Source organism: Pelodiscus sinensis, chromosome 30 (genome assembly GCF_049634645.1).
Source record: "Pelodiscus sinensis isolate JC-2024 chromosome 30, ASM4963464v1, whole genome shotgun sequence".
NCBI classification, from domain to species: domain Eukaryota; kingdom Metazoa; phylum Chordata; order Testudines; family Trionychidae; genus Pelodiscus; species Pelodiscus sinensis.
Genome location: NC_134740.1, coordinates 3,426,309 through 3,444,916, shown reverse-complemented (window position 1 = coordinate 3,444,916; position 18,608 = coordinate 3,426,309). Strand labels below are relative to the sequence as shown.

General features: G+C 50.7%; 1 gene segment (V, D, J or C); it reads right to left on the bottom strand.

Moving 5' to 3' along the window:
* Nucleotides 1-4,120: 4,120 nt before the first annotated feature.
* On the bottom strand, nt 4,121-17,019 carry LOC102449795 (Ig heavy chain C region, membrane-bound form-like). The segment is given in 7 exon segments: nt 4,121-4,368; nt 10,214-10,546; nt 11,178-11,507; nt 12,076-12,384; nt 14,130-14,450; nt 15,087-15,413; nt 16,446-17,019. Coding segments are annotated over 7 exon segments (2,181 nt in total).
* Between the last annotated feature and the right edge of the window lie 1,589 nt (nt 17,020-18,608).

Below are 18,608 nucleotides of genomic sequence, written 5' to 3'. Positions count from 1 at the left end.
TCCCTGCTCGCTCAACCCAGCCAGTCCCTGGAACTCTCCCTTGGTCAGAGCCAGCGCCCCCTAGAGGAGAAAGTGCCCACATCCCGGTCCCGGCTCGCCCAACCCAGCCAGCCCCTGGAACTCTCCCTTGGTCAGAGCCAGCGCCCCCTAGAGGAGAAAGAGCCCACGTCCCGGTCCCAGCTCGCCCAACCCAGCCAGCCCCTGGAACTCTCCCTTGGTCAGAGCCAGCGCCCCCTAGAGGAGAAAGAGCCCATGTCCTGGTCCCAGCTCGCCCAACCCAGCCAGCCCCTGGAACTCTCCCTTGGTCAGAGACAGAGCCCCCTAGAGGAGAAAGAGCCCATGTCCTGGTCCCAGCTCGCCCAACCCAGCCAGCCCCTGGAACTCTCTCTTGGTCAAGCTGAGCGCCCCGTAGAGGAGAAATTCTCCTTGCTCCATTTCCCCAAACCTACCCCGCCGCGGCCAATCTCCCACACTGGAGCGGGGCTGCAGTTGTGGTGCTGTGTCTTGCATATTGAGCTCTTCGCTGGGATTTGTGTGTGACGTGTTTGAGACTTTCGTTGTTTGCACTGAGTAACAATAAATAAATAGCGGCACAACTCAGGCTCCGTTTCTTGCTCAACCCCTCACTTGAGAGGACCCTTGAGACCCACCAGACGGGCACATTGTGTGTGTAGGGGGCACCTCCAGGTAAGGTCAATAGTTGTAGGGCGCACTTTGCCCTCAGTGGGAGCCGGGCGGGGGGGAGGATAGCAACAAAGAAAGAAAGAAAGAAAGAAAGAAAGAAAGAAAGAAAGAAAGAAAGAAAGAAAGAAAGAAAGAAAGAAAGAAAGAAAGAAAGAAAGAAAGAAAAGGGGATATGTTTGGTCATGTGGGTATGTGAATATACAGAGATGGATGAATGGATGTGGGAAGGGAGTGAGAGAAGGATTTTTCAAGTGGTGAGATACCAGCTGGACCCAGACACACTGTGAGTAGCATTTTCCTTGGTAACTTCCCCAAAGCCACCCTGAAACGCTTCTCACAATTTCCAACTCATTTTATTTTGGCTCTGGCTATGTCTAGACTGCAGGCTTCTTTCGAAAGAGCCTCTTTTGAAAGATCGCATCTAGACTGCAGGCGGATCTTTCGAAAGAGAAATCCGCTTTTTCGAAAGAGAGCACCCAGCGAGTCTGGATGCTCTCTTTCGAAGACGGCCTCTTTACATTGAAGAACGCCTTCTTTCGAAAGAGGAACTTTCAAAGGAAGGCGTTCTTCCTCGTGAAACGAGGTTTACCGCCATCGAAAGAAAAGCCGCGTTCTTTCGAAATAATTTCGAAAGAACGCGGCTTGAGTCTGGACGCAGGGGAAGTTTTTTCGGGAAAAGGCTACTTTTCCCGAAAAAACCCCTGAGTCTGGACACGGCCTCTGTGACGACACAGACTTATCCCATGAGGATATTTCAGTCCTGTAACAAAATCTTTATTTTGGAGTGAAAGATTTACCTTGTATATAAACATTTGAACAGTAAAAAGAGAATGGTTTTTTTTTAACCGTTAGCACATTTTCCTTACTGATAGGCTGCGTCTAGACTGGCATGATTTTGCAGAAATATGTTTAACAGAAAAGTTTTTCCGTTAAAAGTATTTCTGCAAAAGCACATCTAGATTGGCACAGTCTAGATGCGATTTTGTGCAAGAAAGCTCCGGTGGCCATTTTCACCATCGGGGCTTTTTTGCACAAAACAGACCTTCCCTCTCTACACTGTATTCTTGCACAAGAGGGCTTTTTCCCGAGCGGGAGTGTGAAAGTATTTGTGCAAGAAGCACTGATTTTATACTTTACAAAGTCAGTGTTCTTGTGCAAATTCAAGCGGCCAGTGTAGACAGCTGGCAAGTTTTTGCACAAAATCTTGCCAGTCTAGATGCAGCCATAGTGTTTCTAATAAAAAACCAATGTCTGCTTACAAAGAGAACCAGGAAAAGGGGGAGGGTAGTGGAGGGACAGGTAGGGTGGGACAGGCCAAAACCCCCATGGGCGAGTAAGTGGGTTCCTTCTGAGAATCTCGCCCTCAAGGCCTCTTGGATTCGGACACCAGACTGGTGAGCCTGGTGGATGGCAGCCATCCAAGGCTACTCAAATGGCATCCCCTTTCCATCAGCACCTGCCCCCACCCCGGTAGGAAGGCCTCCCCTTTCCTCTCCACCAGGTTAAGGAGGATGCAACATGCGGCCACTGCCTCCGGGATGTGGCGTTTGCCCATCTCTAGGTGTGTTAGGAGGCAACGGAACCTCCCTTTCAGCTGTCCGAAGGCGCATTCCACCTGGATGCGAGCCTGGCTAAGATGCATGTTATAAAGCTCCTTGCTCACATCCAGGTGGCTGGTGTAGGGCTTCAGGAGCCACGGCATCCGGGGGTAGGCCACGTCGGCCATGACGCACACCGGCATCTGCACATCCCTGGGCATGAGATCCCACTGGGGGAAAAATGCTCCTGCCTGCAACCTGCGGTATAGGTAGGAGTTGCGGAACATGCGGGCATCATGTGCCCGCCCCGACCACCCGACACAGATGTCCATAAAATGTCCCCGGTGGTCGACCAGGATAGGCAACACCATCAAATAGAAGCCCTTCCTGCTTATAAATTGGGCTTCTCGATGGGGCGGTGCACGGACTGGGATGTGTGTCCCATCGAGGGCTCCTCCGCAGTTCAGGAAGCCCAGGGCACCAAACCCGGCAATGATGTTGTGCAGGTCCCCAAGACGGGCAAGCCTCTTCAGCAGCTTCTCATTGATGGCCCTCACCACCTGCTGCACGAGACAAATAGACAGACAGAAAACAGGGAATTAGACAGGTTTCCTAAGCACTTTGGGGGGGGACCCTGTCCCCCTCCCAACCCACCCCTCCCCTTGTTAGGATTCCCCCTTCCCCCGCATCAGTGCAGGGGTGGCCAAGGAGTCACCTCCAATTGCCACTCTATCCCCCACTCCCTCTTGCCCTTGCTTGGCAGTCCCCCGCACTCAGCAGGGCCTGTCCCCCGAAAGTGACTTACTTCCATCAAAATGGCCCTGACAGTAGACCTCCCGATGCCAAACTGGTGTTCCACGGAGCGGTAGCTATCGGGGGCACCCAGCTTCCAAAGGGCAAATGCGACCCGCTTCTGCAGGGGGATAGCGGGCTGCAGGTGGGTGTCCTGGTGTTCCAGAGCTGGGGCGAGCAAGGCACAGAGCTCCAGGAATGTGGCCTTCCACATCCGGAAGTCGCGGAGCCACTGGTTGTCGTCCCAGAGCCCCACGACGAGCCAGTCCCACCAGTCTGAACTCATCTCATGCCTCCAAATCTGCCTGTCCCCCAAAAAGTTTGGGGGCAAGGGCAGAGCTCCTGCATCCCAGACAAAGGTCTTGTAGGTCTGGTCCAGGTCCATATGGGGCAGGAGATTCATGACAGAGTCATGAAGATGCAGCAGAAGCTGCTGTATGGCAGCGTGAGGCCATCGCCTGCCCAGGGGCAGCTCAGGTTCCATAGCCAAAACATAGTGCAAAGCAGGAAAAAAAAATAAACTGCTGTGGTGTCCAACAAAGCAGGGCAACCAGAACAAGCACTGCATCTTCTTTTCTTTCCCTCTAAGAGGTAGTCAAGCGAGAAGCAGGAGCAGAGCAGTGGCTGGTCGGGGGAATCCCTTTAAGCACGCGTCTCTGCAAAGGGCATGCAGCAGCACCAGGCAGTGAAGGCTGCCCCTTTATCCTACCAGAAGCAGTTCCAGGTCCGTTTTTTTACTCGAAATAGAGTCCAGTAGTCTGGATGCTCTTTTTCGAAAAAGCGGATCAATTTTCGATCTGCGTAATGCAAGCTAGATGCTCTTTTTCGGAAGAGGCTTTTTCGAAAGTTTCTTTCGATAAAGCCTCTTTCGAAAAAGGCATGTAGTCTAGACGTAGCCAGAGTAGCAGTGGATGGTCACAGGGTGGGCAGTGGAAGGTCACATGTTGGGCGGTGGATGGTCACATGGTGGATGACCAGAGGGTGGATAGTCATATAGTGAGTGGTGATGACCACATAATGGGCAATGCATAGTCATATGGTGGATGGTCACATGCTGGGTGGTGGAGGCTCACATAGTTCCAAGGGTGGAGGGTGGTTGATAACTGGGTATTGGTGGCAGCATGGGGATGGCGTCGGATGGATGACCGAGCACTCAGCACCGGTCATTGCTATAGGCTCTGAAGTGCGACCGGGCAGGCGACGGTGGCTTTCACCTTCAGCAGCGTGACACCGGTGCTGTACACCAGGCTGAGCAGGAACAGCGCGATGAAGATAACGGGAGTCCAGAGACGGTCTGATTCCCCCTCTCCTTCTTCAGCACAGACCCCTTGGTCCTCCACCAGGCAGAGAGGAGCTGAGGAAAGGATCAACAGGGCAATTAGAGAGGCTTCTTCCTTAACTCCTATTTTGGGACCTCGGGAAGTTGACCACAGAGCTCTTCTGAGACTCCCCAACTTGTATAATTTCAGAAGCAACATCATCTGATGAATGGGGAACTAGGATGGGACACAGGTCTGAGTGCAATCCGGGTACCAAGCTCAACAAGGACATCTAGGTGTCACTATAGTTCACCTCCTACTGGGGCCATCACATGGCGGAAAGGGATCTAGGGGTCATAGTGGACCACAAGTTGAATATGAGTCAACAGTGTGATGCTGTTGCAAAAAAAGAAAATATGATTCTAGGTTGTATCAACAGGTGTGTTGTAAGCAAAACTCGTGAAGTCATTCTGCCGCTCTACTCTGCACTAGTTAGGCCTCAGCTGGAGTACTGTGTCCAGTTCTGGGCGCCACATTTCAAGAAAGATGTGGAGAAATTGGAAAGGGTACAGAGAAGAGCGACAAGAATGATTAAAGGTCTAGAGAACATGACCTATGAAGCCAGGCTTCATGAACTGGGCTTGTTTAGTTTGGAAAAAAGAAGATTAAGGGGGGACATGATAGCGGTTTTCAAATATCTAAAAGGGTGTCACAAGGAGGAAGGCGAAAATTTGTTCCTCTTGGTTTCTGAGGACAGGACAAGGAGTAATGGGCTTAAAGTGCAGCAGGGGAGGTTTAGATTGGACATTAGGAAAAAATTCCTAACTGTCAGGGTGGTCAAATATTGGAATAAATTGCCAAGGGAGGTGGTGGAATCTCCCTCTCTGGAGATATTTAAGAACAGGTTAGATAGACATCTGTCAGGGATGGTGTAGACGGAGCTTGGTCCTGCCTTGAGGGCGGGGGGCTGGACTCGATGACCTCTCGAGGTCCCTTCCAGTCCTATTATTCTATGATTCTATGATTCTATGGGAAAGGGTCTCCCAAGGACTCCATTCCAATGTATGTTCCTAAAAGGGAAAAGATCCGTGGCCAATCCCCACCTTTGCATGACAGCTGTCTTCGCTCAACATGGAAAGGGTAAGACTTTTCAACCCCAAACAGAGGATTCCTCTGGGCTAAGGAGTAGTTTTTAACTCCTGTCTCTATAGGGAGGGGGGTCCATGGCCCATCACTCATATCCAGAGACTTCCATGGGAAGATCTGTGTAGTTAACATATTCCACACATGGGATGGTTGGATAGTCCTCCAAGAGCAATGTATTCACAGAATCATAGACCACAATGGGGAGAAAGCACAAGAGATCATCATGTCCTGTCCCCTGCCCTCATGGCTTGGACCAAGAGCCATCTAGAGCATCCCTGAGAGATGTCTGTTAACCTGCTCTAGTGAAGGAGATTCCCCCACATCCTGAATCAATTTATTCCACTGCTTAGCGACCCTGACATTTATAACTCTCCATGCCATCGAACAAGGGGTCACGAAATGAAATGGATAGGCAGCAGGTTCAAGACAAACAAAAGACGTTTTTCTTCCCTCAGTGCACAGTCAACCTGTGGAACTCCTTGCCAGAGGATGTGGTGAAGACTTTAACAGGGTTCAGAAAAGAGCTAGATAGATTCACAGAGGTTAGGTCCATCAATGGCTATTACCCAGGATAGGTAAGGATGGTGTCTCTAGCCTCTGTTTGTCTGGAAATGGGTGACAGGAGAGGGATCACATGATGATTCCCTGTTGTGGTCCCTCCCTCTGGGGCATCTGGTTTTGGCCACTGTTGGCAGACAGGATGCTGGACTGGATGGACTGACCCAGTCTGGCCGTTCTCATGCTCTTATCGTCTAAATTGTTGATGAAGATATTCCAGCCACTTGCCTTCCTGTGTTGCACTGAGGCAAGACTCCTCAGATGTCCATGATGACCATCTGGTCTCACTCCCTGCATTGCCCAGACCAGAGAAAACCACCCACTGATCCCAGAATGCAACCCAGGGATCCCTCCAGAGTGGTTGGGAAGACTTCTTCTTATCTGCAGCTCATGTAGGCACCGGACCTACAGTTGACGCTTTGATCCCTGACCTACAATGACTTGGCCAACTCTACAAAAAGGGGGAAAGTTATGGTCACACCACCAGCCACACCCCATATTTCCTCGGTCCCATGTCAGCACAACCCCGAGCCACCCTGACTGCAGACAGGAGGTGCAGACATGACTTCTGTGCTTTATTAGTATCTGTCTGGGCCTGGCTTCTGGTCTTTGGTTTCTCTTAAGCCCTTTTATACAAATGCAGAGACGGGAAGTGCCTGGTGTTTTCTCCCTACACGGGTGCGTCTATGCACCGCGGAGGTCCTTGGTTGAGTGTGTCTTTTATAAACAAAGCCGATTCGGCTCCTAACTTCTTCCACTTGGAAGAGTTTTCTCCAACCCTCAAGTCCATTTTTTGGCTCTTCCTTTGCCCTCTTTCCAATATTCTAGCCTCTGTTTTGAAGGTGTAGACATAAGGATGGCCAAGGGTCCATTGAGCCTTTTGGGAGGTCTAGGGTGGATATGAGGAAAAATCTATTTCCCTAGGTGGGTGGGGAATCACTGGAATGGGTTCCCTAGAAAGGTGGTAGAATGTCCATCACTAGTGGTTTATAAGTCTCAGTTTGACAAAGCCCTGGCTGGGATGATTGATTTGGGTTGGTCCTCCTTTGGGTAGGAGGCTGGACATGATGACCTCCTCGATGACCTTCCAACCCTAGGAAATTATGACATTCTGTGACCCTGGGATCCTGTCTCCCAAATGGCTCATTCCAGATGCATCAGAGGGAATAACCAAACCCGGGCAACTGTTGGGTGACCCCTCTGCGGTCCTATAGTCCCAGCCTCTGACAGACAGAGGCAGAGGGTCAACTAGCACTTGGGTTGCATCTTGGTTAACAGCCATGGATAGACCGACTCTCCGTGAACAGATCTGATTCTCCTCTGAGGCCCCATCATTCTTTGGGCACTCACAGGGTCCCTCGTCCACAGTGGTCACATGAGGAAGGACCAGCTTGTATTTGCTTCAAACCTACTGCCATTGAATTTCATCGGTTGACCCCCAGGTTCTTTTGCTTTGGGGTGGGGAAGGTCACCCTACCAAATTGGCTTCCTCCAGAACAATTTCACAGAACCTCTGTCATGTTCCCCTTGAACTTCTCCTTGCCCAGCTAACATGTCCTAAACTCTTTCCTTGTACGGAAGCTGTTCCCCGCCCCTCTTCAATTTTGTCCCCTTTCTCTGCCCCGCTCCCCTTTCTAATACATCTTTCTTAATATGGGGCAAACAAGGTGGCAAGTAGAATTCAGGATGCGGCTGCTCCATCCATGTATGGAATTAAATGCATGATGATCTGTCCTTTTCCTTGCATTGTTCCCTTCTCCGGCTCTCCCTGGGTTTTGACTCCAGATCTGACAGCTGTGTGCTAGTATGGCTCTGCCAAACCCCAAACACAGAGATGAACTACATCCCCAGGCCTCTGTTAGCAACAGCCAGGGACCGAGCTGGTGGGAATGAAAGCTCCTAACTCATTTCCCACCTAGCTGGCTGCAGATACGACACCAGATCCCTGGGGACTCTGAGTCTGCCCCGGATGTCAGGTGTGGTCCCATCCCCTAAGGGTGTTGGCGCTATATTGTTGCTAGTTAGGGGCAATGATTAAGAAACAAGTTTTGAAGGTGGTGATCCAGGCTTTGTTAGGATCTCACACTGACCTGAGAGAAGGCTCTGAGACTGAGGTCTTTGATGGGCTTTTAAAGAATTAGATGCCAGGGAAATAATTTCCTAATTCCAGTGGGGAGTGGGTATCTCGCTCCACCGAGCATCCCAATTTGAATCCCTTTTCTGCCCCATTGCTCCTGGACTTTTGCTGTGTGTGTTCCTGCCATGCCCACCACCATGGGACCCTAGCCTCGGTCAGGACTTGTAGGGTCTTTAGCAACATGAATAATACTTGGAGAGAGAAGCAGGCACTCCTGAGGGCAGGTAGAAATATGACACTGCATGGGGGTGGATACTTGAAGAGAGGCCATTGCATCATTTAGCATGACATAGCATGACAGGGTCAGGCCAGAAGTATACAAAAGCACAATGGAAGAGAAATGTATTAGCCACAGCCTGAGCAAATCTCTGTTCCCTAGGTAAACTGGCAGGGGTGAATCTAGATCCAGCGGGGACTTGCCGGAATCAGTCAGGACAATTAAGCACCTGGAGCTAATTGAACGGGCTTGCAGAGTCAGGTGAGCCGAGATTAGTTGGCACCCCTGGGCCAATTTAATGAACCAGCTGAGACTGGTTGTAGAGAGAGCGTCTCTGTAGTGAGCGCGCGAGGAGCTGGGAGGACGGAGGAGTGCTGCAGGGAGTGGAGGAGGAACAAGGATCAGTGGATACTGGGAGGAATTGCCTGAGAGAAGGAAGGTGCTGGGAAGTAGCCCAGAGGCTTGTAACTGTCTTGTAGCTGATACTGGAAACTCTTCCAGGCAGCTGCTATTACAGGGCCCTGGGGTGGAACCCAAAGCAGAAGATGGGCCCCCCCCCCCCAAAATCCATGTCCCATTTCCATTAGGAGAAAAGACTGGCAGGGGAGAATTAAATTAATGGAGATTGCCTATCTCCTAGGAAGGGACCTTGAAAGGTCATCAAGTCCAGTCCCCTGCCTTCACAGCAAGACCAAGTACCATCCCTGACAAATTTTTGTCCCACGTGGCTTCCGCAAGGATTGAACTCACAACCCGGGGTTTAGCACGTCAATGCTCAAACCACCGAGCGATCCCTCCCCAGCTGGGTATCATTTAGAGGTCCCACGAGACTCTGGAGATCCGTTTCTCTCTGCACCTTCTGCTGACCGTGTATGAGAGAAGCTGTACAAGCAGCAAGCTGAGATCCCATCTATGGTGCCTGAATTGCGGTCTGATGTGAGCCTCTGAGGCCAGCAAGCAGCCTGAAAGTGCAGGACCTATCAAGTTTGAGTAGGACCTTGGTCACAATAGATAGATATTGTTGAGCCATAGAGACAGCTGCTGTGGAAAGTAGGGTGGGTGGATGGGGTGGGCAGATATGGATAGATGGTTGGATGGATTTGGGATTCATGGGGAATTGGATGGATGGATGGATACTGTAGAATGACAAATGCAGATATATGATGCATAAGAACAGAAGAATGGCTAGAAAGAAGAAAGGGTGGATGGTTGGACCCTACATATTACCCTATTATAGGAGTTACTATAGAGAACTTTCTGGGTGTCTGGCTGATGAGTCTTGCCCACATGCTCAGGGTTTAGCTGATCGCCATATTTGGGGTCGGGAAGGAATTTTCCTCCAGGGTAGATTGGCAGAGGCCCTGGAGGTTTTTCGCCTTCCTCTGTAGCATTGGGCACAGATCACAGCTGGAGGATTCTCTGCATCTTGGGGTCTTCAAAGTATTTGAGGGCTTCAATATCTGAGATCTAGGTGAGAGGATTATTCTAAGAGGGGTGGGTGAGATTCTGTGGCCTGCACTGTGCAGGGGGTCAGACTAGATGATCATAATGGTCCCTTCTGACCTTAAAGTCTATGAGTCTATGAGTCTATATTGTGGGGCAATACAACAAGAGACACAGAGGCAATTGCTGCTGGATGACACCCCTTCATCAAAAAATTCCAGAGTGTTTCATTTTTATTCAGCCATATTTCACACACAGCTATTCTCAGCATGCCAGAGCTCCCCCTGTTTTACCCTTATTGTACAAGGAATGTGAGACCCCAGGAGGCCCCAGGGCCATCTCCCGTACAGCCTGAGAACCCCACAAGGCTCTGCTCCTCAGTGGCAAGTGACATCGGTGTCGGACAAGACCACAGAGACATTGACGGCGGTGGGTTTACCGGAGGCCTTGTCCACGCTCCGTTGGGTGAAAATCTTGGGCAGGCCTTCATGCCCCACTACGCAGGAGTAGGTGTCCCCCTTCTGCCATTCAGAGGCCTGGATTCTGAGCTTGCTGTAGATGAAGTAGCTCTCCTCCTCCCCAGCCTCCCGCATGGGGCCGATGTGGATGTAGGCATCCTGTGGAATGGGGCGGTCCTTCTGGGTCCATGTCACCAAGATGTCTTTGGGCTGGAAGCCAGAGGCCAGACAGGTGATGGTGGCCCATTCCTGGAGAGCCAGCTCGTCCACATGAGGAGGAGAGACGTAAACAGAAGGGGGCCGTAAAGAGACCTCTGTCACAAGGAAACACCAGTTAATGGTGGGAATGGGACCCAAAAATCCAGCCTGCCGTCCCTACGGTAATTGCCCTCCTCTAGCCCACTAGACTCAGGGGGAGGGATATCTCAGTAGTTTGCGCATTGGCCTGCTAAGCCCAGGGTTGTGAGTTCAATCTTTGCAGAGGCCATTTGGGGCAAAAATTTGTCAGGGATGGTACTTGGTCCTGCTGTGATGGCAGGGGACTGGACTCAATGACCTTTCAAGGTCCCTTCCAGTTCTAGGAGATAGGAAATCTCCATTAATTAATTGTTTTTTAGACTTCACTGCCCTCTTAGAGTTATGAAAAGGGGCTAGAACCAGGGGCCATGGCTCCAAGCCTTGGCAATCTCACCTGTTCTCCTAGTAGAGACAGCAAAAGGACCCAGGAGTCCTGACTTTCCCTCCCCCTCCCTCTCATGCATGTTCTCAGTTCATCGCACCCATGAATTTTTAACATCTAAGCTCACCGACCTGCAGACGGACCAGAACTAGAACCCCATAGAGTCACAAGGCCTCCTGGAGAATTTGCCATAGTCTGAGTGAGCCAGTGCCCCCAGCCTGGGGCCAGATTAGACCTGGTGCTGCCCCATCCCATATAGAGCTTACCGAGATTTTTGTGGATCCTTTTCACAATGACCAAAGGGATATCTTGGTGCTTCACGGTGCAGGTGAACTCCTCCCCGGCCTGCCACTCCTCCACACACACCCGCAGGATACTGGCTGCACTGTAAGTGCCATTTGGATGCAGCACTGGCTCCTTGGAGTCCACAGTCAATGGGCCTCCGTTTCCCCTGCTCCAGGAGATCTCCAGGCTGCTGGGGTTCTCCATGCCACTCACCAGACAGGTGATGGTGGCGTTCTGCATGACGTAGAGCTCTTCCAGGGATGGGGGGAGGAGGAAGACCTCCATAGGTGTTTGATTACAGTCGCTGCCACCTGGTTGGGGGCGGGAGGCAGCATTGAGCGAATACTCACCAGGCACCAGGTGGAAATTGAGTGCCTTTCTTTTGGGGCTTCAAAGCCCAGGGGGTGTTTGGGGAAGGGGCTGAGGTCACTGGGGGGGGAAATAGAGTTTGGGGCTCCCAGATGGAAAAGGCAGGATCTTCCTCTTTTAGGGCATCAGGGGATTTCCTACCCACCTAGGGGCTGGGATACTTGGGTCTCATGGTGGTTATTTAGCTCTTTGCCCCCCATAAGCAAATCTAAAAGTCTCCTGCTCCATTGAGGGAGTAGATTGTAATTAAGCAACTGTCGTGGTTGCAGATCCGGGAAGGAACAGAAGGGACCAGAAGGACCAAATTATGAAACTGCCACGGTGGGAATCCACTTTGAAATGTGAAGCAAATCGTTCCCACAAAGGCCCGTGATTCGGCGGGGAAGAATTGTTTCAATAAACCCGTCTTCCAGCCATGCAATTTCTCCAAGAACAAGAGTGCCCACCCAATGTCATGGCTGAATTATGGCCCAACGGGATTCCATGCTGCTTCCTCCCTTACCCACTTACCAAAGAAGATCTTTTCCACAACAGTCTTGGGCTTGCTCAAGGCTGGGTGATTCACCACGCAGGTGCAATTTTCTGCTCCTTCACTTAGATCAACCTTCAGGATGCTGTAGGCCGAGAATGTACCACTTCCTGACACAGGGCCATTGTTGTAACTGGACCTGAGGACCGGGGAGTTGTTCTTCAACCAAGAGATGCTGATGTCTTCAGGGGAAAAGCCACTTGCTTCGCAGATGAGAGTCAAAGACAACCCTGAGAGGTCTTCATGGTAAGCTCTTGAGACGGTGATGGAAGGCTCCTTCTTGCTGATACCTGGATGGAAAGGAAGGGGACAAGACAAGAATAAGACTTGGTTGCACAACTAAGGTAGGGACATAGATCCAGCAACTATCACTCTGTAAAAGGACCAGGAAGAGCAAAGGTTGAGGATTAGTGTGAAGTTAGACTAGGCCAAAGAAAACTCCAATCACTGAGCATTATCTTTCTTGAAACTCAAAGGCCCTAGAGATTCAATTGAACTTCGAAGTCTTAGAATGCATAATGAAATCCCATTTCCTCATCATGACATGGCAATAACTTAGCATCTTCATCAGTATATTCAACTTCTTCACCTCCATCATCTATATGATCACTGCCTTCCTTGTTATCCTCATCTTTGTCAGATCATGACCTCCATGGTCATCCTCTTCCTCATTTTCTCCAGGATTGTGATGTTCTTTCTCTTCTTCTCCTTCAGCACTTTCCTGACCTTCTTTACTGTCATCGACACCATCTTCATATCCTTCCAGATCATCAACATGCTCCTCTTCCTCAGCTTGGTTTTCCCTTCATGCAGATGGGCTCTGGGACTGAAGCTCTTCCTGCCACCCGAAAGTGAACCCTCACCCCAAACTTTAGACCTCGCCATCTCCTCTCCACCACAAGTCCGCCCCATCCACCATCATGACATTTGGCCACCAGCCCATCTCCTCATCCAGAATCTCTGTCCTCCTTCAAATGCTCACAGCAAAATTAATCATGGTCAGGTTCTCAAAGGCTGGCTAAGGGATTTGGACACCTTAAGAATTTCAGTAGGATTTGCAAACCTAATTCCATTGGGCTCTCTCACAAATTCTCACCCAAAATATCCCTGAAAGGCCTGGTGCTAGGTAACCAACACCATCCTCATATCGAGGATGTCCATCAGATCAGAGTCCAAAATAGCACATTAAGGGTATGTCTAGACTACATGGCTTCATTGATGGAGCCATGTAGATGAGTTTACTAGACATAGGAAAATGAAACGGCAATTTAAATAATCACCACTTCAGTTACATCAAAATAGCCGGCATGCTGTGCCAATCACAAGGCATAATGGAGTGGTCGACAAGGGCTTCCCTTGTCAACTGCAGCACGTCCAGACTACTGCGCTGTGCCGCCAGACAGCTGATCGGCACAGTACGGCAGCCATTTTGATGTTAATGAAGCCTCTTCATTTTCCTATGTCTAGTAAACTCATCTAAACAGCAGGGCTTAAGTAGAAATATGCTACGCAAATTGAGCTACCTCAATGGCGTAGCTTTTTTCAAAATCACTTCTTTCAAAATTGGGAACGTCTTGCACAGCACATTTTTCGAAATAGAGCACTCTTCTTAGGACTTCCCTTCCTCCTCCTACAATGAGGGTTGCAGGAATCAGAATAAGAATCCCTCCAGCTTGGCAGTATTTCAACATTATTTCCAAATAACTGCCTGCTGTATAGACGTGGCCTAAGTTATTTTGGAATAACGCTAGTTATTTCAAAATAAAGTTGCTGTGTAGACATACCCCAAGTGCCTCACATACCAAATCCCAGGGAACTAAGAAAGTGACATTCTGGGAAGAGTTGGCATTTAATGATGAGAAGGCAGGGAATGCTGGGAAAATCACTCAAGTGGAAATTAATGATGCCCTCATGAAAGGCTTAATTGCTACCTTAATGTCAGCTTAGGACTTGTGTGGGGTGAGCTTCACCCTCTAATCCCAGCTAGGAATGCCTAGAGAAATGACTTTCCCTTTGCCTTTGAAAGACTACTCACCTTTATTGACCATGGTTATCTCCTCGGTGAGTTCTCCAGAACAGAGCGTGCTCACTTTGCAGGCAAATCTGGTGCCTTGTCCCCACTGTGCCCGTGACACTGGGTGGGAGCTGACCAGGCTGGTGGTTCCATTGATGTTCTTCTTGGGAGCTTCTGTCTTCCCCGCAGAACTGACCCGTCCGTCCACCTCCCAGATGATTGCAGTGGCTACAGAATCGTAACCCAAAACTAGACAGGACACACGGCCAGAATTCTTGATCACTTCTTCATAGGCGGGTTTCGTCAAGTAGATGTTTGGCTCAAGGGCACTTTTGGGACAGGCTGTGAAATGCAAAGAGAACAGGAGAAATAATGTGGGAAGGCAAAAACGACACTTAATCTCTTCCAAATTCTACAGAGCGACCCAACGACTTTCCATAACAAACCCTGGAAATTAGTGCACACAAATGTGTTTGTTTAGAAACATTTAAGGATGCATGAAGGCTCATCTCATCCACTCACAACCTTAAAATCCTGGGAAACCCATGAGAAGAGGTTCCTGGGTTCCTTCTATCAGGTACCCATCCCCCAAAATACCGTGGCCAATGCACCATAACCAGTTGGTTTATCTACCTCTGTGAGGTATATCTCTAGTGAAATATCTACCGTGCCTTAGAATCCTAGACAAGGGGGTTTAGAAGAGATCTCAGCAGGTCTAGTCCAAGCTTATGCTCCAAGTTGGACCAAGAAGCTTCATCCTGTGGCCCCCTCATTATTGATCTATACACCCCTTCCATCACATCTATAGCATCCCTCCCTCCTGTCTCTCTCTGTTTCCATCCATTTACAGTATCGACCTGTCTACTGTATCTCCACCTCTCCCATCACCCTGGCTTCTAGGTGCAGCCACTCCTTCCTTTAGTCTTCTCATTAACCCTCCACACCCGCTTCCCACCCTGCGCGGCCGTAGCCCCTCACCCAAGCATTTGCTGGTGTTGTGCATGGAGGGCTCCGTTCCCCATGCTGGATGGGTGACTTGGCAAGAGAAGACGTCCCCGTTCTCCCAGCTCTGCCTGGAGACCTTCAAGGAGCTCTGGCCCATGTAGGCGCCATCGGTGCCCAATGAAGAGGAGAAGGCCGGGGTGGGGAGACTCGTTGCTTTTCCATTCACCAGCCATTTCACCTCAGCATTGCTAGGGCGAAAGGTCAGGAGAAGGCAAACCAGCTCCAGCTGGCTCTCTGTGCAGCTGTCCTCACAGGAGGGGACCAGGAGGCGAACCTGGGGTGGCATCATCGAACCGCATGCTAAGAGCAGAGAGAAAGGACAACACAGTTCAGTGTCTCTTTGTAGATCCTCCTCCAGGGTGAGTCATGACACTGCGCCCATCCCAGCCCTAGCAAAACCCTCCCTCTTTGAGATAAGTTTACCTGTGCTATTTTATTTGGCCTCTAGGGCTGAGATTTCTCATAGCCAAAAAAGGTATTAAAGCAAATGGGAACAGGGCCCGTAAATTTTATAGGCAAAGGTTCTATGCCTCCCTGGGTTGTTTTTGCATGTGTTGCATGAAATGCATTCTCCCTGGTAAACAGCGGGGACAAAGCTGGAACTGGAGCAGTGTTTGTTTGAACTTGTTTTCCTCAATAACTGCCCTCAGCCCTGTTCCATGGGAATGTCAGCTGCAGTCAAGGGAAGGTGTCTGGCTCCTTGTTGAGGAAAGCATCTCAGAGGGAAATCTCTACATGAGGACCAGGAAGGAGGACTAGGAAACATCCAGGAAAGGGGGGTGTCTGCCCGAGCCAGCCAACTGTACATTGGGGGAGCCTCTGGTGCCTGGGAACCAGTGCTCTAAGTTGAACAAAGCTGGGTTTTGCAATGGAGGGGAGTTTGGTCTTCAGTTTACATTCCTGGCAGGTGTATCAACCCATCAGATTACAAACAGTTGGAGTTAGGATTAGGGTTACAGTTAGGAGGTAAAACAAAGAACCCACAGTTTCCCCCATACAGAAGCAGCAGCATGGGGATTAGGAGCCATTTCTCCCCACATCTGTGCCTGAAATTTTCCCAAAGTGCCTAAGGGATTTGGACACCAAAAGCTTGCAGGAATTAGGTGCCTAAATCTGTTAGGCAGGACTGAAAAATCCCCCCTTATAGAGTAACATGGGGTTCTGCCCAGGGGTGCATTTCACCCTATGGTTTTCCTTATTCCAGGATTCATGGGGAGTTGTCCTAGTTGAGGGGTGGAGAATTTGCCTCAAGGTGCCTACGGACTGTGAATTAACAAGATCTGGATCCCAGATCCAGGCTCCTCCCCCTCCCTCCCCTGTTGCTTGTCTTACATTTCTGCGGGAACATCTTGGACACTGTCTGTCTGGATCCTGCATATGTGACATCACACCGGTAGCTGTCGCTCTTCTGGGGCCCATCAGGGATGGTGAGCAGACTGGTCCGGGTATAAAGCCCTTTACTAGTCAGCGTCTCTGGGAAATCCCGGACCCCCGCGGTCACTCTGCCGGAATTCCACTGGATTTTCGCTGACGGTGGTGAGTAGTCAGTCACCAGGCAGGCCAAGCTCATGCCCATGGGATCGTTCCCAGTCTTGCTGCAGCAGGGAACCAGCGGGAAGATGGAGGGGTCTGTGCGTCCCACTGATAGAAGAGAAACCAAGAGTTTTAAAGCGAGAGCATCAAGAAGGGGGGAAAATTGGCAAACCATGCTATCTATCTATCTATCTATCTATCTATCTATCTATCTATCTATCTATCTATCTATCTATCTATCTATCTATCTATCTATCTATCTATCTATCTATCTATCTATCTATCTATCCCCACACATCCCATCTATCTATCTATCTATCTATCTATCTATCTATCTATCTATCTATCTATCTATCTATCTATCTATCTATCTATCTCCAAAGAAGTACCGCTATCTGCCGATCTATACTTGGTGGCTGTGAGTCAGGACAACTGGTTTTAACTCTGCTCTCTACAAAGTCATTGTGGACAGGGCTGGATCATGACCGCCTAACATAGTGCCGGGCAGTAGAATGGCAGCGGTTCACCACAGTTAGCTGCGATCCTGCATACCTGCGGAGGTGCAGGTAAATACAGAGATGTGGGGGCCCGCCAGAGGCTAAGCCGGGCAGATCGGATCCAACGCACAAGACAGCATTTGCCAACCCCTGCTCTAAAATCTGATCCCAATTCTTGCACTCTGATCTAGATCACAGCAACGGGTGGCAGGGCCGTGCGTCAGGATTCCTGTTTCCTATTGTGAACTCCAAGACAGCCATTAAATCTGCTTCTTCATCCTTCCACCCTTGGTATGTCCTCCAATTCTCGCCCTCTTCTGAGGAAGCCTGGATCTTTTCTGAGCTCAACAGTTTTCCATCCAACTGGCCGGAGAAAACCGACCAACGAACAAACAACGAGCGTGGGCAGAAAAGGAGAAGTGGGCACCAGTGAAAGTCACACCAAGGTTATTTTTTCACCCCAGGTTTCACTCCCGGCACTCGCCCACCTGTGGGATTGTCACGCTTTCTCTCCAGCTCTAGCCTGTGGGCGGCCGCCCATGGTCTCGGTTGACAATTGCCTTGACTCTCATTTGGGGGGAGGACAGGGGCTGCCTCACAGGCACTGATCCCTCAGAGGAACAACACAGCAGTATGGGCTCCTGGAGAGAACCCCCGGCCTAGAATGCCCGGCCGCGGCCCACCATGGCTGGTCATTCGGTCAGTGAACTCTTGGCTTCTCACGTGAGTGCGGGGGGCTTTCTCCTAACACAGCGAGCCCCAGTAGGGAAGCTGTGTTTGCCGAAGAGAGGAGCCAGGACTCCTCTGTTCTCTCCCCATCCCTGGGAGGAGAGTGGGGGCTAGTGGTTGAGGAAGAGGTGGGGCTGGGAGCCAGGTGGGCTGAAGTCTCCCCTGAGCTCTGAAGAGCCGTGGGGCACATCCCCCTGTGCAGGTGCAGTCATGGGGCAGGGGACAGCGCATGGCTTCCCATGCAGGGCCTGGGTGTGCTGGGAGCCCAAAAGGGGTAACCCAGGGCAGGCTGTACCCCCCCGAGGCAGAGATGGGGGGACAGAGCTGCATCCCTCACACCCCGCCGAGCAGCTGGGATTCCGGGGTGAAAGGGCTCCAGGGCCCCAAGATCTGAGCTAGCAGGGGATGAAGATTGGGACTGAGGAGCACTGGCAGAGCAGTGGGGAGCCCAAGGTAGGGCTGGGGGGTTGTGGGATGGGAGTGAGGGGCACAAACACAGGTGTAAAAATGTAGCTGAGCTAGCAGGGACTGCGGGTCATGATCCCAAGGCTCAGCAATTAGCAGGGGCTGTAGCTCAGGAGTGGGAGACATGGGCAGAGCTGGGTTGGTAGGGACTGCAGGTCAGGAGTGAGGGGCACTATCAGGGCTGAGGGGGGCCCAGGGCTGGGCTAGGAAGGGCTGTGGGTTGGGAGTGACGGGCAGTAGCAGGGCTGGGGGGGCCAGGAGTGGGCTAGCA